Genomic DNA, 23,960 nt, shown 5'->3' on the forward strand with positions numbered 1-23,960 from the left:
TCCTTCCAAGCCATTGCTCTCTCTCCTTCCTCTGAGCTTCCAAAGCATTTGGCAGCCACCATCCAATTACAGGCTATTTGGGACTGTTAACAAATCATTCCCTGGGAGGGTCCCACTTGCCAGAAGTGGGTTGGAGGCTTCGGGACAGGGCAGGACCAAGACCTTACACTTCTTCAGAATCTCCCTGCAGTGAGTGATGCAGCACAGTGCCACAGCAGTCCTCAAGGGCTTCCCCTGGGGTCCCAGGGAAGGTGCACAGAGTCCCTTGACTTTGATGGAAGCAGTAAACTGCCAACAATCCTCCTACGTAAAGCAGAGTTTATCTCAAAATGAAACGGACATTGGGCTTTGTAGAAATGGGCGTACTCAGACTCTTCAAATGAATTTCAATGAACTTGGGTGCCTAGATAAGTTAGATGTGTCATTGCACCTAGGAGGTTACAGTCTAAAGACATGAATTTTAGGGATAATCTTGAAATATCAAAGTTATACTCTTGGGAAAATAATGCTCCTCAAATACATTGAAAAATTTACTTCAATAAAGATGCCTCTTAGATCAATCTGATCCTCCATGCCATGGTGATGAAAGCTGACCTATCCTTAGCATTACTTTCCTAAGCAGGGCTAAAGTCCAACACATATGGATCAGATGAGCAGTGAGAAACTTTTTCTCAGACTCGGCCCAGTCCACATGACTCTCAGATGGCCCACGAATCAGACTTCTCCAGATATTTCACCAGGGCCTGAACCAAGGGCACTGTCTCCAGGTGCCCCAGGAGACACAGTCTGACTGACTGGATAAACTTTGAAGTTACCTAAAAGTCTGATATCTAAATGATGGTTTTATTTTTAAAAGGAAAATACACAACTACACAAACCCAGGGAATAATCAGTGTTTACTTTGGAATAATTAGGGTTGTCTTTTTTCCCAATTTTGCTAGAAGGCTACTTCCAGAAAACAAAAACAGAACAATGAAAAACTCCAGCATTTCCCGTGGCTAACAGAGTTGACAGCAATAGGCAAGCACACTGTTTGGCGTTTAGCTCATCTGCACTGGTGGTGGTTGGGGGGCTGGCTCCTTGCTGTAAGTGCCAGGTGTCTGTGAAATCACTCCCCTTCCCCTGCCCTCATTACACACACATCTGATACGCAGATGCATGCACACACACCCTCTCTCATTCCACCTTCCCAGGCCTCACCTGGTTGATAACATAGATGCCGTAGTCCAGCTGCTGGCGCTGCAGGATGGGGTGCAAGTAATACAGCCAGTACTTGAGGTGCTCCTGCCGGTTGCGGAATGGAATGATGATGGCCACCTTGTGAGGGGAGACGCAGTCCCTGGGGGTGTAGCGGCCACCCATCTTCACATTTGGGTTCTGCTTCGCCACGAGCTCCAGGTCCACAGGCATGTTAAACTCAATCAGCATGGGGCCCACTAGAGAGGTGGAGGAAGGGAGAAGTTAGCAGGCCACAGGACTTGCCACTGCTCCACAGGCTGCATCAGACGGCCAGGCTGCAGCTGCAGAGGAAAAGTCTCCTCCTGGGAGGCAACGTGGCCACGGAGAGGGCCCTCTTGCCCAGCATCAGGCACCACATCCAGCACTAGGTGACCAACCATTCCCAGAAATCCCCTTCAGTGTGGGGCAAACCTAGATGGTTGGTCAATCTGTGAAGCACTCGCCTGCCCAGAACCCTCCCCGCTCCGACTCCACTGTAAAATGGAAATAATTTCTACCCAGAGTTCCTGATAGGCTGTTGTAGAAATCAGTGATCATGGATGAGAAGGCAGTTTCTCAAAATCCCTGAGATTGAGACTTAGCTCTGCCACCTCCCAGCTGTGTGGCCTTGAACAAATGACTGACATCATCTCTCTGATTCTAGCCTAAGAACGGGGAAGGATGTGTGTGTGTGTGTGCGCACACACATGTGCACACATGTACGTTGGAGACATCAGCGTGGAGGGAGTTAGCTCCAAAGTGGAAGGTAGCAGGAGTGGCATGAGTGACCATGTCTCAGGAAGGGACTCGATGGAAGGTGAACCAAGCTCTGGGAGGGATGGAGGCAAACAGACCCCAGAGGAGACTGAGGGAAAATAAAAGAAATAGCTGGAAAGAACACAGAAGAATGCTTAGTAACAGAGGGGATAAAGCAACAAAGAGGAAGAAGAAGTAACAAAGAGGGAGGGCTGACTCCCAAGTTTCTGGCCTAGAAGAACATGGATGCAAATGAGGGAAGTAAGTTAGTATGAGAGTGCTTCCCTCAGAAGAAAATTGGATGAAGTGCAAATTGCGGATTGTGAGGTAATGGCAGGTGGGAAGAGGGACAAGGAAAAGGTCACATACAAGGTATGTGGTACGCATGGTACAGTCCAGGCAACACAGGGAACCAAAGCTTTGCTGAGAGTCAAGAGCCAACACTTGAAGCCAGGCTCCCCACACTCTCTGCAGACTAGACCTCCTCAAAACGAGTTCCAGAAAACATTAGACCCAGCAAGATGCTTAGTGGAAAAACACGTCCTGTGGTCAAATAAGAATGGGAACGCTGCATTTTAAATCCTGCTTCTGCAAAGTCACGACACACACCAAAGGCTCTGAGAAGTTGTGCAGTCAAAAAAAACCCCTCCGTTATATTTAACCCACCATTTCCCAGAACCATTTTTCCAGGGAACACACTTTGGGAACTGTTACTCTAGTGTAACCGGCTTCACCTGTGAAGCAAATGCGCCACAAGAACAAAGGAAGGAACCCAGGGAACAGGTAGCAATACCAACCAGAAGCACAGATCAAAACCTGAAACCCGCCCAGGGCCAGTGAGCAGGCCTCAGCCTGCCCTGTTTATCAATAATGTGTGGCTCTCCGAGCACCCCCTACTCCCGGAATCACTCACCCTTCTGAATTGAACAGGCTGAGAAAAACAGCTGTGGGCCTGGTTCCTCTCACCAGATAGCTGCCTCTTCCATCCCCTTCCCCAGTACACCACTCACATCTTCCCTCCCTCCACAGCTGACCCAGGTCCACCATCACAGGACCTGTTCCCATTAGTCCGTTTTCTTCTGAGATACAGCCCTGACCATGTTAAACTTTCCCACTAAAATCTCCAATGGCTCTAAGGCTGTGTGACCCTGCACAAGGGAAGGCCAAGGCCCACAGCTGAGCAACAGGCCCTTCAATGTCAGCTCTGTCTGTCTCCCTCCCCATCCCTTAAGCCATGCCTATCCACACTTTTCTCTTTGCCAGAAATGCTCTTCCCCCTCTCCTCTAACCAGCAAACTTTTGCATTGAGAGGCCTCAACCAGGCTTGGTCCTTTTACTCTCTGTGCTATCACAGAGCTCAGGCAGCAGACCCTCTGGGGCAGGGAATAAGATCCTCAGGGCTCCCTCTGTGAAGCCTTGCTCCCTCTCTCTGGCCATGCACCTACCTCCTGGAGGGACAGGGGCCTTGAAGCTCAGTCCCTTGTAAGACTGCCTGCTGAACCAGCTCCCACCTCCCAGGGTGCCCTGAAGTGAGCAGGCATTGTGCTCTTCAGAGAAGACCAGGACTTAGCCAGCGATCACCCTGGACAGGTTTTTCCCAAACCTATCACCAGAATTGCTTGAGGAAGTTAGTACAAATACAGAATCTCGGGCCCTTCCCTTAGAGAGTCTGTGGATTTTGGGAAAGATCTAAATGGCTACCTAACAAGGAGTCCAGATGATTCTCACTGGGCAAGCTGGGTAGTAGGGCTCTGATGGGCCATGTGATGGGCATCTCTGATGTCAAGCTTTAGAGCTTTCAGGCAAAGAGGGCCTTCGGGGATTCCCACCATTCACACCCTTCCCCACAAGGTCGGCCAGGCCTGGGATGCCCAACACCCAACCCTGGGCAAAGCCCCCTGGGGGGCCCTGCTGCACAGTGAACTTGTGAAAAACAAGAAAAGATCTGTCACAGGGCTCTTTTCACTTCAGAGGGCCCCCACAACATCTACAGCCCCCATCCCACCTTTGGTTCTGAGGATGCTGCTAAACATAACCCCATTTTGGGGAACCCAAGAAGCACCTGGGCTGTCACCCTGCCGACTTGCTTGTATCTTCTGAAACCCACCCAGGAAACAGGAATTCACATGTGGCCTGCCTCGCTTCCGCGGGACAGACACCTGCAGGCTGGAAAGTGTCCTGGTGTTGCCCCATCATGCGTTTCAGAAAGGTGGTCCTGAAGTCAAGAGCCCCAGACAGAGAAGAGATGCCTGGGCCCTGGTCCAGCTCCACCAGTGACTTTCCAGATGATCTTAGGTATCCTGAGAGTGGAGAGTACAGCCACTCTCAGGGTACTGGTTTCCTTATTTGTAAACTGCAGGGATTGGATTGGATGATCTCTAAGGTCTCAGAACGCCCTGACGTGCCCAGTGACACTTGGTAAACCAGGAGGAGTGCAGGGATCCAAAGCGAGACCTTTAGACAAATCCTTGCTCTCACCTTCCCTGCCCTCAGCATGAATGTCCAGGCAGACAGGAGACGTAAGTGTCCCGCATAGGAGAGGTAGAAAGAAGCCTTGATCACCAAGCATCATATTTACCTATGCTTCCTCTTACCTCAATTCCCAGGCTTTCTCAGCCTCTTTCTTGGATGTCCATCTTTGCCCCCTTCTCTTCTCACTCTTCCTACACCCAGGTATTTAGTTTAAGCACATGACAGTTCCCAAACCTCTGTTTCCATCTCATGTCTCTCTCCTGACCTCACAGCCAACAGAACATGGCTAGCCATATGCCATGGGCACCTTAAACTCAACCTGCCCCAAATGGACTCTCATGCAACCCCATCACCATCGCCACCTACAGCCAGACCTGCTTCTCCTCAGGATTCCCTCAGCAACTGACACCACCATCTCCCCAGGGCAGAAGCTGCTACCCTGGTGGTCCATCTTCTATTTTTCCTCCTCTCTCCCCAACCCCAACACACACACTAACACTCTCTCACCCTCACATACACACACACGCCCACTCACTCCCATGCCGGGGGTGTCCACAGCATGCTGACAATCCACAGAAGCTGATCGAGTACCAAGCCAGAGAGTCTTTACTCTGAAATGTCAGTTAAATACAAATTTGCCCAGTGATATGTGTCAAGACCACTTTCAATTTGTTTCAATTGATACTTTCTGGGTACCTACTGTGTGCCAGTCCAAGGAGGACTGGGTTGAGGTAGGGAGGGAGGATGAACAAGACAAATCCTGCCTTCCAGGAGCTCCCTGCTGAGTGTGTGGCAGAACCTAAATGAAAATTACCCTGGTTTAAGGATGGTCAAGGAGCTTACTCCTCCAATGGCTCTGTGCAGAGCTTTATCACTGAACAGCCTCTTCTCGCTCTCCTGCTCCTTTCTGAACTCGCTGTGCCTCTTGCACAACCCCCATCGTGCTTCCAACACATTGAGACACCTTGACTCCCAATTCTGCCCTTCTTGCCCAATCTGGTAAGTTTTTCTCCACCTTCTCTCTCTGAAGCCTCCACAATTCTAAGGATCTTGCAGCTTACACCTCTGAGACAACAGACAGCAGCCCCAGACCTGGAATTGAATGACTAATTGGGTCGAGTGCCGGCCAGGAGGCCTTCTGAGTGCCCTGCACACCTCCTGCCACACTGCAGGGGCCATGCTCTGCTACACACCTGGCTCTGTCCCAGTGAGAAACTCCAGAGAGCTGAGACTCCAGGAGGGCAATGACTACCTCTGTTCAGAATCATGCAGACCTGCGACCAGGTTTCAGAGCCACTGCCTGGGGTCGCAAGGAGAGGCTCTGGGAGGAGGCAGAGGGCTGAAGACTTCATGACAGTCCTCAGGATGAGCCAAGGCGCCCTTGCTGTGCGGCGCATGGCGTGTGCTACCACAGGCTCTCGGCCCCGCTGGGCTGGCTTGTGTGTTTTCTTGGCTCTGGAAGCTGGGAGGCAGGGTTACGTAAGCAGATGAGCAGATGTAAGCTGTCCTCGGCTCCCCCAGCTCAAGCCCCGCCACGTGGGCCTCTCGGCTGGGAGTCCAGGTCATGGCCTTGCATGTAAGTCGCTCAATAACTTCAATGTGTGAGCTCAACTCAGACCAATTCCACTGCTCCCCTGCCTGGCACAGCAAACCCAAACACAAATATGCCCCTCCATCAAAGGCCCTGCTAATCTAAGCCAACACCAGCACAGACTCCTGACTGGTTTTCATGCTGGCTGAAGCACTAGTTCAATCCTTTAGCCTCAGCAAAACAGGCTGAAACATCTAGTCACTGCTTGTCAACTGATTGGCCAGTGGGTGGAAAGAAGCATTGGCCTGATGCTTTATTGTGACAATGTTTCACTAGCCCAGGAATGAAATCATAAAAGTAAAGACCATGAAGGTGTTTTTTCATTAAACTAAAGGTAATCAATGTATAGGAATGCCCTTTCTTCCAAGATTAAGTGCTTCTTACTCTTTGAATATTAAAATGTCCTTTCTCTTATGAAATCATCATGGTAGATTTTCATACTGGACTGATTTTTTAAATTTAATTTTAAAAAAATCCTTCCTTGGCAGCCATGGGGTCAGGACTCTAAGTTTCTTTTGAAAATTTCCTGGACAGGAAATTCAAGTATTCAGGAAACATTTGGGAACACGTGGAACTAGGCAGTGCCTAGAGCTCTGTGGTTCTGAGAGCTGGGATGTTGGAATTTCCTCCTGGGTCTCAGACCTGACAGTACACTGCACAGTCCCTCTTCACAAGCCAGCTCCCCCACCAGTGCTGCTCCACAGGCTCATGTGGGTGGGCCGCTTCTCTCTGTACCAATCTTCCAAAGGTCAGGTGCGCACCGCAAGCTGAGCCAGGCATTACCACCAAATTCCCCAGCTTGAGAAAAGATTTGCTTGCAGCATTCTCGTGAAATCACGGTGCCCCCTGAGGTCCCTTGGGCTAGAAATGAGAAGCACCATTTACTGTACGTGGCTCACCCGTCATTCCGGGAAGAGTGCAAGCTCTCTAAGTCTCCAAGGGCTTCAATATCACCAAATCTAACAGCTGCCTGGCCTTAGCTCAAACATCACCTCCCCTAGGAAGCCTTCCCAGACCACTCAAGGTTCGTTCTTAAGCACTTCACCCACATCCCCTAAGCATTCACAGCACCACATTCATTCATATTCAAACATGTACCAGTTAGTATGTATCACGTACCAGGTGATACAGGGCATGCGGGGCCGGGGGTGGGGGAGCGGGCAGGCGGCCGGGTGAGCAAGTAAAGAAGAGGTCTTTGAGGCTGGGTGTGGTGGCTCACGTTTGTAATCCCAGCACTTTAGGAGGCCGAGACACGCAGGTCACCTTGAGATCAGGGGTTGGAGATCAGCCTGGCCAGCATGGTGAAATCCCATCTCTACTAAACCCCATCTCTACTAAAAATACAAAAATTAACGGGGTGTGGTGTAGCTGTAATCTCAGCTACTTGGGAGGCTGAGGCAGGAGAATCTCTTGAACCTGGGAGGTGACAGCTGCAGTGAGCCGAAATCACACCATTGCACTCCAGCCTGGGCGACAGAGCAAGACTGTGTCTCAGCAACAACAAAAAAAGGTCTTTGCCCCTAGCAGTCAAGGAGACCAGCAAAGCCAACAGTACTGGGTGAGTGTGACAGGTAACAAACAACAAACTAAAACTAGCACAGAAGAAGGGGAATCAACCAGGGGTCAGGGAAGAGAGTCAAGGAAAGCTTTGCAAAGAAGCAGCCTCCATCAGGGCCCCTCAGTCCTCTTGGGAGGATTCATCACAGAGCTGTGTCCACTTGGCTGCCATGCACACGGGAGTACACCAACAAATCCTAGTTGTGTGGGTGACGCGCAGCTATCCTCTCCGCTTCTCTGCCACCAGCACAAGTAACAAAGGTTTCCATAAACCTACAAGAAAACTTGACAGAAGAGCAGGGGATGGAGAGTCATCAGAAGGGACTCTCGATTCTCATGTGAAGCATTTTTCACTGAGTTTCAAAATCTAACTCATGAAGGTTTCGAAGGTGCAGGAAATGATTTTTTTTTTCTTCTTCTTTTTGAGACAGAGTCTCGCTCTGTCGCCAGGCTAGAATGCGGTGGTGCAATCTCGGCTCACTGCAACCTCTGCCTCCTGGGTTCAAGCGATTCTCCTGCCACAGCCTCCCGAGTAGCTGGGACTACAGGCATGCACCACCACACCCAGTTAATTTTTGTATTTTTAGTAGAGACGGGGTTTCACCATGTTGGCCAGGATGGTCTCGATCTCTTGACCTCATGATCTGCCTGCCTTGGCCTCCCACAGGGCTGGGATTACAGGCACGAGCCACCGTGCTCGGCTGATCTGTTTCTTAAATCAGATGTTTGTGGTATTTTTCTTTATACATTAGGTTATATCTTTAAACTTGAACAATAAATATTTTAAAATATGACCCACAGATGGGAAAGGTGACCCCCTCCTTAGTCCCATTCCTAATAAGGAAGTATCTTCCAAAATAAGGATGTCAAAACATACAATTCAGTGACTAGAAAACAGAATTAGTTTATTCTTAATGCTGACATGATATCTCTTGGGTACACTACACACAAACACAAGTTCAACACCCCCAGCACCCACTGTTCTTTCCACCAACTCACCATCCAAGCCACTATTAGGTCCCAGGGAAAGAAACACTTTTTTTTTTTTTTTTTTTTAAGAGACAGTGTCTCGCTCTGTCACCCAGACCGGAGTGCAACGGCACGATTATCAAACTCCTGGGCTCAAGCAATCCTCTCACCTCAGCCTCCCGTGGGACTACAGCACGTGCCACCACACCCAGCTAAGTGAGAAACGCTTTTTCAACAGGAAACAGAACACATCTGTGGTCTCAATACCCTGCATTTGGGAACAGAGAGAAAAACAAAGAATTTGCTGCAAAAAAAATAGTCCAGGTGCAGTGGCTCACACCTGTAATCCCAGCATTTTGGGAGGCTGAGGTGGGCAGATCACCTGAGGTCAGGAGTTCGAGACCAGCCTGGCCAATATGGTGAAACCAAGTCTCTATTAAAAATACAAAAGTTAGCCGGGTGTGGTGGCACTTGCCTGTAATCCCAGCTACCTGGGAGGCTGAGGCAGGAGAATCGCTGGAACCTGGGAGGTGGAGGCTGCAGTGAGCTGAGATCACACCTCTGCCCTCCAGCCTGGGCAACAAAGCAAGACTCCGTCTCAAAAAGAAAAAAATAATAATAAATAAAAAAAAAATTAAAGGAGACTGCCAGACAAGGTCCACACAGCAGAGCATAGGTGGCCAAGTGGGAAGCTGGACCAACTGGGCACAGTGGGGCCAGCTGCTCATCCATTCATCTGTGCTCAGGAACAGTCCTGCCACACGCCTGAACTGCCACACTTGGTAGTTCTTCTAAAACATGACTTAAAAGTGACCTCGTCAGCAATGACCCACTGACTGACCTCAGTGGAACTGCCATTTCTCATGCCTTGCTCTCTCCCTCATTAAAGCCCCACTCAACCTTCAAAGGCCAAGCACTCAAGCTTGCTTTCAAATGGTGGTAGGTTCCCGTCTATTGCAGGGGCTTTCACACTGTGGAGTGCAGGAAGAATCATCTGTAGAAGTATGTGAATTTGCAGATTCTTGGGTCCTACTCACCAGATTGATTTGATAAGCCTGGGGGCAGGGGCCCAGGAATCTGCACTTTAAGAAGCACTCTAGGTAACTGTAATTTTGATGCAATTCCCTGGACTACATTTTGAGAAACACTGGTTTACAGGTTCACTTATTAACTACCACTTCCTTCCCACCCCCATGAAGCTATTTAAGAATGAGGTCAAGAAAAACAATTTATACTCAGGAACTACTGTGTATTTTCCTCTCTGACAATGTGTAACATGTTTTGCTTTCAGCTTTTGCAAACGGTCAAATACAGTAACTATGTTGGGACCCATGGTTTGAGTATCTTTTTTTTTTTGAAACTGGGTCTTGCTCAGTAACCCAGGCTGGATTGCAGTAGTACCAGCTCATTGCAGCCTCAAACTGCTGGGCCCAAGCGATCTCCTGGGCTGTGGTCTCGGCCTCCTGAGTAGCTGGATCACAGGCACGAGCCACACAGCTCAGCTAATTTTTAAATTTTTTGTAGAGATAAGGTCTCACTTGAGATGTTGCCAGGCAAGTCTCAAGCTCCTGGTCTCAAGAGATTTTCCTGTCTTGGTCTCCCAAAGTGTTGGGATTACAGGCATGAGCCACCGTGCCTGGCTAAACATCTGTCTTTTCACCCTTCCTGTTAATTTTCTAAGTTCCATTTTCTCTTTATTTATTTATTTTTGAGGAGGAGTCTCACTCTGTCACCCAGGCTGGAGCACAGTGGTGCGATCTCGGCTCACTGCAACCTCTGCCTCCCACGTTTCAAGCGATTCTCCTGCCTCAGCCTCCCGAGTAGGTGAGACTACAGGCACATGCCACCACACCTGGCTAATTTTTTGTATTTTTACCAGAGCCAGGGTTTCACCATGTTGGCCAGGATGGTCTTGATCTCCTGACCTCATGATCCACCCACCTTAGCCTCCCAAAGTGCTGGGATTACAGGCGTGAGCCACCTTGCCCAGCCGATTTTCTCTTTTTCTGACTTTAAGTTTATATTGGTCCTTTTTATGGTATGTGTTCTTATAAGCCACCTCAAAAACTTTGGGAAAGAGGTAAAGCAACAATTTTTTGAAGTTCAAACCAAATGTCATCCCCTCTTCAAAGCTTTCCCCAGTCCCCTCTTGGGACCAATCAGTCCCCATTCCATATGCCTGCAAAATCCTTCACAAACCTTGGCTGCAGCCCTGCAGTGATGAGGTACCAGTTGACCTGCCTGCTTCCTCCCTTAGACATCATGAGGGCAGGGGTTGTGTCCCATTCCTTTCTATGCTGGGACAGTTCCTGGCAGCAAGAGCAGCAATCGTGTGTTGAGCTACACTGCACCTGTTCAACTAAGAGATGAGAAGCTGAGCTCACAGAGCTGGGAGCCATCTTGCCTTTGATGTTTTAGAATCTAAGATTTTAGTCCTAAATTACAGTTAAGATCAAGGTGGGGCAAAAACACTGTCATTTCTGCCAGACGAGGTCTTCACAGCAAGCCTAGGTGGCCAAGTGGAAAGCTGGACCAACTGGGCAAAGTGGTGCCAGTTGCTCATCCATTCATCTGTGCTCAGAAACAGTCTGCCACATGAGGCCTTTTGTTTCCAGGTTTAGCACCTGATTCATGAGCTACAGCCACCACCCCCCAACCCCTCCAGCACCCCATCAATTTTAAAATAAGTTTTCTCCAGGCTCTAGGCCTAGAATCTGACACTTTGTGGCAATGGATGGCCTAACCTCCTAATAAAAATGTTGCATTTTTTTTGGCTAAGCCTCACATAGCCACAGCAAACAGGTTCTTCACCAAATGTCACTATTTCCTTGAGAGAATAACCCTAAAGCTCAAAGTCTTACATGGGTCACAAAATCACCAGAAAAACCTCAGGTGGTCACTCAGCCCAGGATGCTGTCACCAAGGGTATCAAGGCCTAAATCTAAGGAAACAGGGCCATGATCAGATTCTGCCACCTCGAAGGGCCAGGATCCACCTCGAACCAGACCCTAGAGAATCCTGGCAGACCAGGCCAAAGGAGCCTTGGGAATTATGTGTTGGCCCCATGGTTTCACAGGAAAGAAACTGAAGGCCAGAGAGGAAGACAGACTTCCTCAAGAACACTCTTGGATTGGCAAAAAAGCTGTCCTAACTTCCCCTTGAATAATCTTCCAGGGTTCTGATATTCCTGGATGCACCCACACAGTGGACAGCAAATCACAGCACATGTGGCTTTACTGTCCCTGCACTGTACCCATGGGGATTCTGTCTCAGCATCTTTCCCAATTTAGGCACCTGGGAGGCCTCCAACTGATGAAGGTGACATAAAAGTGAATCTTATTTGACATCACTGATCTAAACCATTCTCAAGCATTACTTCTGTACCATATGTGGTCACAGATCCCCAAGTCTGTAGGGCATTAGAAGCAAGGAGAGGGCATGGGAAAACCTCTGGGAGACCCCAGAACAGGCAGCATGACAGTTCCACTTCTGTCCAGTGGGGAAGCCACAGATTGCAAAGCCTCGGGGTCAAGAAAGAGTGACTGGGGGTCACAAGCTTTTAAAGTCCAGTAAACAGGCTCCTAAGTGTTTGGTCTCCAGAGGAAAAAGTCCCAAGAGGAATTTCTGCTTTCTTTGGTCCTCACCCAAAGGCAGATTCCTCCTTCTCACTACTTCGCTGGAATTTCTGGAAACTGTGGAAACTGTGCCTGCCCACAGATATCACTACCAGGAAAAGGCTCTGAGGCCTACTTGCCTGCAAACCCCATATTAGCCCCAGGAAGATCTTGCTGTGTATCTGTCCTTTTAGAACTACAGCACTTCCAGAAGGGGTAATTTCAGCTTCTCAGAAAGGATTAGAATAGTATAGTATAGGCATCTGGCATTTTATTTTAAGACTTTCACCTCCAGGCTGGGGCAGCCACCTGCCTCCTCTGGGCTCTCCTCTCCACCTGGAGCCAGTCACTGACAAGTAGCCCAGGGGCTGCCACTGGAGAACTCCAGAGTCACACTTACCACTACTCCCTCCAGGGTCCCACGCCTCACTGCCAACTCAGGATGCTGGTGAGGATGCTTTGCTTTGCACCTCCTTAGGCCATTTGTTAGAAGAGATTTAGACATTTGACACACAGTCTACAGGAACTAAATGCAATTTTTTCTTTTTTGAGACAGAGTCTCGCTCTGTAGCTCAAACTGGAGTGCAGTGGTGTAATCTCAGCTCACTGCAACCTCTACCTCCTGGGTTCAAGCGATTCTCTTGCCTCAGCCTACTGAGTAGCTGGGAACATAGGTGCATGCCACCACATCCAGCTAATTTTTATATTTTTAGTAAAGATGGGGTTTCACCATGTTGGCCAGGCTGGTCTTGAACTCCTGACCTCAGGTGATCCACCCGCCTCAGCCTCCCAAAGTGCTGGGATTACAGGCGACAGCCCCCGCATGTGGCCCCCAAATGCAATTTTCAAGGGAAGGCAACACAGTAGGAAGGAATCACAGGCTAGGTTTCGAATCACTCCTCCACCTCTAAAAAGCTACAGGCAAGTTTTATAACCTCTCTAAACTTCGTTGGTGACAGCATAGTTCCTAACACACAATAGGCCTATGACATACATTTGCTGAATAAATATAAGAATAATATTTGTATGTAGACCTCATACTCTAAGAGGAAGACAAGTCATTCTTTTTTTTTTCCCCTAAGATGGAGTCTGTCACCCAGTCTGGAGTGCAATAGTGCCATTCCAGCTCACTGCAACCTTCCTTTCAGGTTCAAGCGATTCTCCCGCCTCAGCCTCCCAAGTAGCTGGGATTACAGGCACCCGCCATCATGCCCAGCTAATTTTTGTATTTTCATAAAGACGGGGTTTTACCATGTTGGCCAGGCTGGTCTTGAACTCCTGACTTCAGATGATCTGCCCACCTTGGCCTCCCAAAATGCTGCGATTACAGGCATGAGCCCCCATGCCTGGCCAAGTCATTCTTAATAGAGAGAATTCAGTAGAGGATAAGGTGTCATAAAAAGAGACTGTTTGCTGAGGAGGGTCAGCAGAGTTCAACTATACCAGCATACCTAACATATGGAAGAACAAGGGGCATTAACATAGTTACAGAAAAAGAAGAGTGCTGGTGAGAGATTGCACAAAACAATGGGGAAAATAGTTTTATGTTCCAACAAAATACAGCATGAGCAAAGTGAACATATATATAATAGATGCAGGAGGCTGAGGTGGAAAGATTGCTTGAGGCCAGGAGTCCAAGATTGACCTAAGCAACATATTAAGACTCCCATCTCTAAAAAATAAAATAAAATTAGCCAAGTCTGGTGGTGCACACCTGTAGTCCCAACTACTCAGGAGGCTGAGGTGGGAGGATCACTTAAGCCCAGGATTGTGAGGCCACAATGAGTCATGATCACACCACAGAACTCCAGTCTGGGTGACGGAACAAAACCCCAACTCTTTAAAAGAATAGTAAATAAATAAGTAAGTAACAGATTCAGAAGATATCTGCAATGTCTGAGACCAGGAAGGGATTAATATCCAGGATGTATAAGGAATTCCTGCATATCTTCAAGAAAAATATAGGAACTCCAGGGAAAAACAGGCAAAGGATTATAATGAATAAGGAATTTACCTAAGCGGGATCCCAAAGACCATCAAGCATACGAAGAAATGCTCCAGTTCATTAGTAATCAGAGAAAAGCAAGTTAAAACAAAGAGTTATCCTAGCACATCTATTAGTTTGGCAAAAAATAGGAAGCTGGTTAATGCTGATTATTCACGGAGACACAGAGCCTGTTATGCTCTGCTGGTGGAAATGTAAACTGGGGCAGCCATTCTGGAGCTGTGTCTGGCACCCCTGAATCAACATAAACATGCTCACAGGTTGCCCACAAAGGAAATGTCTAAGGATGTTCCTCACAGCAATATTTGTGAAAGTAATGCTGGAGGCAGTCCAGGAGTCCCTCATTACAGAAGGGAAAAAGAAACACTGGGATGGATGACAATCATGAGGTATTATTCAGCAGTTAGAATCAACATGCTGGACATATACACGGCAACGTGGATGGACCTTAAAAACAAAGGTGCACACTTGGCACCCAGTTCTTGTTTTCTAATTATAATTCTCTACTAAAAGGAACTAGAGCTCATTGGAGAAGCGACTGACTCTAGGACTGAGTTGGGGAAAGAACAAGAGGACCGTGGAACTTCTTGCTGTGCCTGAAAGTAAAAAAAAAAAAAAAAAAAAAAAAAAAAAAAAAAAAAAATGCTCAAAGAATAATAGTGTATATCAAAAGAAAACAGGAACCAGGAACCTCTAAAGAGGAATCCCAAGGACCGTCCCCCTGAAGGGGACCTTATTGGCTAAATCTGGGATAGTCTGAACATCAGAATACATAATGATAGTAAAGGATTATGATTTAATGAAGAATCCATAGGTCTGCATTAATATATGAATTAATTAATAGGGGAGAAGGGTAAGCTCTTCCTTACAGAAGAATGCCAATTAACAAACATAGAAGGAATAATGGAATCAGAAAACCATCAACTACCATAATAACTGATTCAAGCAAGAATCATTTGTAGATGCTAAAACCCAGTGGATATCAAGAAAACAATGAACGGTAAGAAAAAGAATTTGTTTTTAAAGTGGATGAAAGTTTGAGGAATAACAGGATATTTATATAATCTCAAAGTATATGCCCATAAGATACTTTTTAAAGTTTTTTATTTATTTATTTACTTTTTTTTTTTTTGAGACAGAGTCTCACTCTGTCACCCAGGCTAGAGTGCAGTAGCACCATCTCAGCTCACTGCAATCTCCACCTCCCAGGCTCAAGCAAGTCTTGTGCCTCAGCCTCCTGAGTAGTGCACCACCACGCCATGCTGATTTTTTGTATTTTTTATAGAGATGGCGTTTCACCATGTTATATTGGCCAGGATGGTTTCGAACTTCTGACCTCAAGCAATTCACCCACTTCAGCCTCCTAAAGTGCTGGGATTACAGACATGAGCCACTAGGCCAGGCCAGATAGTTTTAATTTAAAATGGTAAAATAGTAACTATAACGGAGTAATGGCAAATGCCACTATAATGAAATGCTCAACGTTCACACTGCCAATAAGGAACAAACTGACAGTGTGTGACTCTAGATCTGGTTACAGCGAGAAGAACTCAGCATCATTTCAGTGGTGTTCCTGTCAAAAGTGAATAACCTGAATCTGATCATAAGGAAACATCAGACAGATCTAAACTGAGAGACCTTCTACAAAATAACTGGCCTGTACTCTTCAACAACATCCCTGTCATGAGATCCAAAGGACTTGGGAATTACTCCAGATTACAAGACACTAAGAGACATGACAACTGAATACAACACATGGTTTTCTTCTACAATAAAGGTTATTATTGGGGCACCTGACAAAGTCTTCCTAAGGCCTGTAGTAGAAATGTTTCAATGTTGATTTCCTGATTGTTTATTACACTATGTTTATATATATATATTTTTAAATTATCTTGTTAGGAAATATATACTGAATATTTAAGGGTAAAAGGATATATATATATGAGAGATCTATATATATCTATCTAAAATCATATTAATATCTACCTATCTACAGGTAGATACATACACACACACACACACACACAGAGAGAGAAGGAAAAAGTAAATATAGCAAAATGTTAACATTTAGGGACTCCAGAGGATATCCAGGAACTCTTTGTATTAGTCTAACAACTTTTCTGTAAGTCTGAAGTTACGTCAAACTTAAAAAAAACAAAAAACAAAAAACAAAAAAAAAAACAGAACTGGATGAAAAACATACAATCAAAATGAGCTATAAAATGCCATTTACATGTGTTTTAAAAATGTATATATACTGTGTGACTCCATTTATGTGACATCTTCAAAAAGACAAAACAATAGTAATGAAGATTAGATCAGTGGTTGCCTGGGATTAAGGGTGGGAGGAGAATGTGACTACATGAGGGATTCTTTTGGGGTGATGGAACTGTTCTGTATCCTGATTGTGGTGGTGGATACACAAAAATATATATGTGTTAAAATTTACAGACTATATGCCAAAAGGTCAATTTTATTGTAGCTTAATCTAAAAAAAAATTTTTTTAAAGAAGACATCTATATATAAAGCAGTGGCTTCCATTTTGGCAAGAGGAAAAACAGATACACAAACTATAAATACATTAGAATAGTTGCCTATGATACACCTGGGAAATAGAAGTGGGAATAAGGACAAAATAAAACAAATACATAAGGCAAGAGAGTCCATGAGTAGACCCCAATGATGATTACTGGCCATGAAAGGAAGCTTGATGGCTGGATGGAAAGGAAGAAAGAAGGAAGTAAGTAAGGGAGAGATGGCAGATGGAGCTGGATATGTCCTTCCAGGCCTGTACAAAGGAGGGGGGAACCCAACCCCTAGTCCAGACAAAGGTCCCTAAGGCAGGTATACAGTATTGTGGGGATGAATTCATCAACCAGACAGCCTGACCTATCTAATGTTAAATTCACTTCCCTGCTCTGACTGCTGACTCACCAGCTGTTAGCTTATCCTGTGGCTTCCCTTGTAGTGCTGCCTTCAGCCAGAGAATTCTAAGCTACTCAACAACAGTTCTAATCTTCCCAGTAAAGCAGCAATTTTGCATTCCAGCATGTAAGTAAGTCTCCTGGGAGTTTTATTACTGAGTCAGCTGCCCCTCTAATCAGTTTTGGAGCCCTGACAGATTTTCTGGAGCTGCAGTGCTGATTAGGAGTACATCCTTCTCTCTCCAGCTAGAACCAGACCTTGGGCTGTGGAGGGCCCACTGCCCCTATGGGCCATCTGGGCACTCAGCCAGCCATGTACTCCTAGCAATAACTCTCTGGTGTCAGGACTACTTTAAATGTAGCCAGCTCCAATTTCCTTCTCTAAGGAGTGGGGATACTTATGCCTTCCTTTCAGATGTAAGTGAGATAATACATATACATACTTATTGCAGTGCTTGGCACTAATAGATGTTCAATAAATGTTACTTTCCCTTCTCCCGACTCCTCAGAACTTCAAAGCTTACAAATTACTACAGCTGCATCAGCACACATGGCTAAATTTTCACATTTCTACTCTTAGCCACTAGAATCAGTGACGGGTTTGGAGGAAAAGTCTGGGACCTTAAAGGGTCCCTGGAGTATTACATAAAGCTTCTTGCAGCATGAGAGGTGAACAGAAATTCTGTTCATCTTTTGCTGTCGAAGCCAAGTTGGTGGCTTTTAAAGAACCAACTTAGAAGAAAACTTAGGAGAAAAATTTTATTTTGGGATGGTGAAGACCTGCTTAAGTATGAAAGCAACCTGAAGTCATAAAGGAAAACATAGATTTAAACACATAAAAATTCAAAACTTCTGGCCGAGCGTGATGGCTCACGCCTGTAACCCCAGCACTTTGGGAGGATCATTTGAAGTCAGGAGTTTAAGACCAGCTTGACCTACATAGTGAAACCCCGTCTCTACTAAAATACAAAATTAGTCGGGCGTGGTGGCAGGTGCCTGTAAACACAGCTTCTCAGGAGGCTGAGGCAGGAGAATCACTCAAACCCAGGAGGCAGAGCTTGCAGTGAGCCGAGATTTCACCACTGCACTCCAGCCTGGGCGACAGAGCAAGACTCCTTCTCCAAAAAATAAAATAAAATAAAATAAAAACAAAACTTCTATATAGCTAAAGATATCAGAAATAAAGAAGAGTGACAGACCATATTTACAAATGATGTGTAATAAACAAGTAAAATCCACAATATAAAAAGCTACTGCAAACATATTTTTAAAACTAATAGAAAAATGGGTTAAAAGAAAAAGGGTGAAAAAAAAGGGGGACAAAAAAAGGGTTAAAAAAAGAAAAAAAAAAGTCAGCTGGGCACAGTGGCTCATACCTGTATTCCCAGCACTTTAGGAGGCTGAGGCAGGTGAATCACTTGAGGCCAGTTTGAAACCAGCCTGGCCAACATGGCGCAACCCCATCTCTACTAAAAATACAAATATTAGCCAGGTGGTGGCACACACCTGTAGTCCCAGCTACTTGGGAGGCTGAGGTGTGAGAATCGCTTGAATCTGGGAGGCGGCTGTTGCAATGAGCCAAGATCAGACGACTGCACTCTAGCCTGGGCGACAGAGTGAGACTCCGTTTAAAAAAGAAAAGAAAATTTATTCACATAAGAAATACAAATGGCCAAGACAGGCATGGTGGCTCATGCCTGTAGTCCTAGCTACTCAGGAGGCTGAGGTGAGAAGATCATTTGAGTCCCGGAGTTCGAGTCCAGCCTGGGCAACATGGCAAAGACTCCCATTTTGAAAGAAAGAAGGAAAAAAGAAAGACAGCCAATAAACACGTGAAAACTTGCTTAACTTCATCAGTAATCAGAGAAGCATATTGAAACAAGATACCATGTCTGAATACGATACTGGCAAATATATAAAGGTTAGTAACATCCAGGGCTGGTATGAGTGTGAGGAATAAGCACTCTTATACACTGCTAATGAGAAAAAGCCAGAGAGCAAACTGACGGTATCTATCAAAATGTTTAAAGTGCATGATCTTTAAATCTCAAATCAATAACCTAACCTTCTACCTTAAGACACCAGAAAAAGCAAACCTAACCAAAAGCAAGCAGAATGACAGAATTAATAAAGATTAGAGAAGTTAATGAAGCAGAAAAAATTAGAACAAAGAGAACAAATAATGAACTCAAAGTTGGTCCTTTGAAAAGATCGATAAAAATGACAAGCTTTTGGCTAGACTAAGAAAAAAAGAAAATAATCAGTAATGAAAAGGGGACTATCCCTACACCAACTTTAACAGAAATAAAAAGGATCATAAGGAATCACTATGACAAGTGTGCCAACAAATTAGATGACTTAGATGAAGCAGACAAACTCCTTGGAAGACACAAACTATCAAAACTGACTTAAGAAAAAATAGAAGGTCTTAATAGACCTATAAGAAGAAACTGAATTAGGAATCAAAAAGTTTCCCATAAAGAAAAGAGCAGGCCCAGATGGCTTTACTGGTGAACTCTACCAGATATTTAAAGAAGAATTAATAAAAACCCACCACAAACTCTCTCAAAATACAAAAGAGGAAGGAACACTTCCCTACTCATTTTTTGAGGCAGTATTACCCTGATACCAAAACCAGACAAAGATCTCACAAGGAAAGAAAACTAACAGACCTTTTCTGACAGTGGTAAACAACTATGAGAGAAGAAAGGGAAGGGGAGGGAAGGGGAGGGTAGGGGAGGAGAAGAAAAAGAGAGGGAGGAAGGGAGGGAGGGAAGGAAGGAGGGAGGGAGGGAGGAAGGGAAGGAGGGAGGGAGGGAGGGAGGGAGGGAAGGAAGGGAGGGAAGGAAGGGAGGGAGGGAGGGAGGGAGGGAAGGAAGGAAGGAAGGAAGGAAGGAAGGAAGGAAGGAAGGAAGGAAGGAAGGAAGGAAGGAAGGAAGGAAGGAAGGAAGGAAGGAAGGAAGGATGGCAGGCAGGCAGGCAGGCACCACAGACCACTATCTGTTATGAATAGAAATCAACGAAATACTAGCAAACTCAATTCAGCAACAAATAAGAAGAATTACACACCATGACCAAGTGGGATTTATCCCAGGTATGCAAGATTAATATCTGAAAAATCAATGTATAATATACCATATCAAAAGAATAAATGACACAAAACACACGATCATCTCAAAAGACACAGAAAAGTATTTGACAAAACCCATTATCTTTTCATGATAAAAATACTCAGCCAAACCAGAAATAGAAAGGAACTTCCTCAACCCGATAAAGGGCACCTAGGAAAAACCCACTGCTAACATCATTCTTAATAGTCAAAGACTGGATATTTTCCCCCTAAGAAGACAAGTATGTTGTCTCTCAGCGTATTTACTTAACACTGTACTAGAGGTTCTAACAGGGCATTTAGGAAGAAAAAGAGCTGCTGTGAGAGTTCATGAAAACAATGCATCTGAAGTATTTTTCCCATGGTTGGCAAGTAATAAGTGCTGAACAAGCACTATCTTTTGTAGGGTGATGTAGCTGGTTGTTGATGGAGCCTAGAACCCTGCATCTACAGTGACTCCCGCTGATTACTTTTTCACACTGACCAACTTATCTATTCATCTTGACTTCTGATTTCCTGTTTAGAGACTAGAACTGTTGGAAGGTCTAAAGCACGCGTGTCCAACCCATGGCCCATGGGCTATATGCGGCCAGGATGGCTTTGAATGCAGCTCAACACAAACTCGTGAACTCTCTTAAAATACTGAGAATTTGGCCGGGCGCAGTGGCTCACGCCTGTAATCCCAGCACTTTGGGAGGCCGAGTTGGGCGGATCACGAGGTCAGGAGATCGACACCATCCTGGCTAACATGGTGAAACCCCTTCTCTACTAAAAATACAAAAAATTAGCCGGGCGTGTGGTGGGCGCCTGTAGTCCCAGCTGCTCGGGAGGCTGAGGCGGGAGAATGGCATGAACTCAGGAGGCGGAGCTTACAGTGAGCTGAGATCACGCCACTGCACTCCAGCCTGGGCGACAGAGCAAGACTCCGTCTCAAAAAAAAAAAAAAAAAAAAAAAAAAATACTGAGAATTTTTTTAAGCTCATTGGCTATCATTAGTGTATTTCACATGTGGCCCAAGACAATTCTTCTTCCAATGTGGCCTAGGGAAGCCAAGAGATTAGACACCCCTGGGTCTTAAGTTTAGGTGGTGTGGATTTCTCCAGTAAGACAAATCCTGGCTCTTAGGGCCCACTGACAGCCACCCCAGCATTACATAGCTGACCCCAATGGAGGCACTCAGTGGTCCTACCACAAAGCTATTTAGTGATGCTGAGCAGGAGTACATGGCTACGTCAGAACTCCAGGCAGGAAGAGACTCCGAAGAGCATCCAAGTCAATCCTTCATCTCATTTTATACATGGGCAAACTGAGGCCCAGAGAGAAGACATGTTTTCTCTCGGATTATTCAATAGGTTGGAAAGAGAGCTGGACTTTAGGGTCTGGCATCCTGGATTCCAACACCAGCCCGAAGGGAGAATAAAGTAGGTTATCTACAGGCTTGTGCTTTAGTTTTTCTACCAACACACCAGGCACATAAGACTGAGCCCGCCTACATCCATCATTTTGTTTTAATGACATATTTTCTCACCTAAGACTCATCAAACATCTAATGCTCCCTCTTCAGCTCCTTTTCCTAATCATTCAGCTGTCTATAGTTTATGATGGCCTCTTGCCCAGGATACTGACGAACAACGTCCACCTGAAGGGAAGAATGTGAGCAGCCATAAAATCCCAGCGTAACTGACACAGGGAAACACACACTCCAAGTTTCCAGTGCTGTGGATTCAACAAGATAGCCGCCTTCTCCTTGTGGCCTGGGGTACTTGTTTTGGGCTATACTGTCCCTAAGTTGTGGTCACAGCCTCACGCCTCTCCTTCTTCTTTCTCTTGACTCTGCCCCAAGGCAGATGAAAAATGTGCATTTGGACGAATTTTACTATGTGGCCTAAGGGTGCTGACTGCATGCCTTTTGTGCCCAACAGGATGAGTTAGCACTGATCAAAAGACATTCAGAGTACTGATATTACCATATAACTAATCTCATTCACTCCTCTTACCAACTCCTTGAGGTAAGAAATTATCTCCCTCATTTTAAGTAGTAAGAAAATCTTGCCCTATAGGTCTCTAGGAACAATATACTACTAGCAGCTCTGACCTAATTCAGTGGGCCCAGAGTGCCATATTAAGTCACAACTGACTGCTGCAGAATGCAGTCAAAGGAGAAGACGTATGACATAGCTATAAGGTGAAGGGGGTGCCTGTCACAAGTTGAATATGCCCCATCTGCTGGATCTGTAAACTTCTTTTTTTGAGGGGGCAGCCGGGGCGGGGGCTGGGGGGGGCGGTGGGGGAGACAGAGTCTCACTATGTCACCAGGCTAGAGTGCAGTGGCCTGATCTCGGCTCACTGCAACCTCCACCTCCCGGCTTCAAGCCATTCTTCCACCTCAATCCCGAGTAGCTGGGATTACAGGTGTGTGCCACCACACCTGGCTAATTTTTGTATTTTTAGTAGAGACGAGGTTTCACCATATTGGCCAGGCTGGTCTCGAACTCCTTGCCTCAGGTGATCCACCTGCCTTGGCCTCCCAAAATGTTGGGAGGACAGGTGTGAGCCATTGTGCCCGGTCAGGATCTGTAAACTTTTAGTCACTGAAATCACTAACTCTAAAATCATTCCATCATTTATGCAATTCAGTGGGCTTCTGAATCTATAGGAGTCTACAAAAGAGGCAAGTACATGGGAGATGACCACAAGGACAGAACTGGCAATTCATATTTGCAGACTTTGGGCTATTGTAACAACTTATTTTTATCCAACATAATTTAAAAGCCTTTCTTCATTAGGGCCCTGTTTCTTGATCCCATACACCAGGGCTATCACATAGAAGTTCATCCACATGAGTTAAATGATCAGGCACCCAGGCTAGCCCAAGAGAATATAACAGTTTCTATGGACGGCTACATGCAGTGTTTCCAAAAACCGATCCACAAACTTTTTGATCAACACCATTATTTTTATTTTTATTTTTATTTTTATTTTATTTATTTATTTTTTTGAGACGGAGTCTCGCTCTGTCGCCCAGGCTGGAGTGCAGTGGCCAGATCTCAGCTCACTGCAAGCTCCGCCTCCCGGGTTCACGCCATTGTCCTGCCTCAGCCTCCCGAGTAGCTGGGACTACAGGCGCCCACAACCGCGCCCGGCTAATTTTTTGTATTTTTAGTAGAGACGGGGTTTCACCGTGGTCTCGATCTCCTGACCTTGTGATCCGCCCGCCTCGGCCTCCCAAAGTGCTGGGATTACAGGCGTGAGCCACCGCGCCCGGCCAACACCATTATTTTTAAGTCAGGTTTTTAAAGCCAGAGCCTGCCTGCCCCATGCTATAGGTTTAGTGCCACATATCAAGGAAGAAGGAAAGAATGTTCTTACTTTCAGGTGGGGTGTTGAAAGAGCCACAGTAAGGCTTCTTTTGTGGACACAGAGTGAATTCAACAGGAACTGCCCTGAGGCAATCACTTACAGGAAAACTCTAATGTCCAGAAAGGCCACATGCTATCCAGCATAGGGAACTACACACACACACACACACACACACACACACACACACACACACACACACAGGCTGGAAGTGTCAGTGTGAGGCTCCAGCTAGATCCAACTCGCCCTTAGAATCCACATACTTCAAAAGCCAGGAATTTCCAATTTAGAACCTGTGAATGATTCCAAACCTCTTGGAAAGCAATGCGGCAATGTGAATCGGTATTGTTAAGATGACCATATCTTCTGGCCTAGAAATTCTTCTCC

The 23,960-nt window shown here is 45.9% G+C and overlaps 1 protein-coding gene across 5 annotated transcripts in view; it reads right to left on the reverse strand.

Moving 5' to 3' along the window:
- Positions 1–23,960, reverse strand: part of LOC105485655 (beta-1,4-galactosyltransferase 1) — a 65,068-nt gene that overhangs the window by 31,130 nt on the left and 9,978 nt on the right. For all 5 annotated transcript variants that reach the window (XR_011612676.1, XM_071077907.1, XM_011747988.2 and 2 more), the window contains exon 2: positions 1,201–1,436. Coding sequence is in view for 4 of the 5 variants with exons in the window: in XM_071077907.1 (XP_070934008.1) it covers positions 1,201–1,436 (236 nt within the window). In the remaining variant the exon portion in view is untranslated. The remainder of the gene's footprint in view (positions 1–1,200; positions 1,437–23,960) is intronic.

Source organism: Macaca nemestrina, chromosome 14 (assembly GCF_043159975.1).
Source record: "Macaca nemestrina isolate mMacNem1 chromosome 14, mMacNem.hap1, whole genome shotgun sequence".
Classification (NCBI taxonomy): Eukaryota; Metazoa; Chordata; class Mammalia; order Primates; family Cercopithecidae; genus Macaca; species Macaca nemestrina.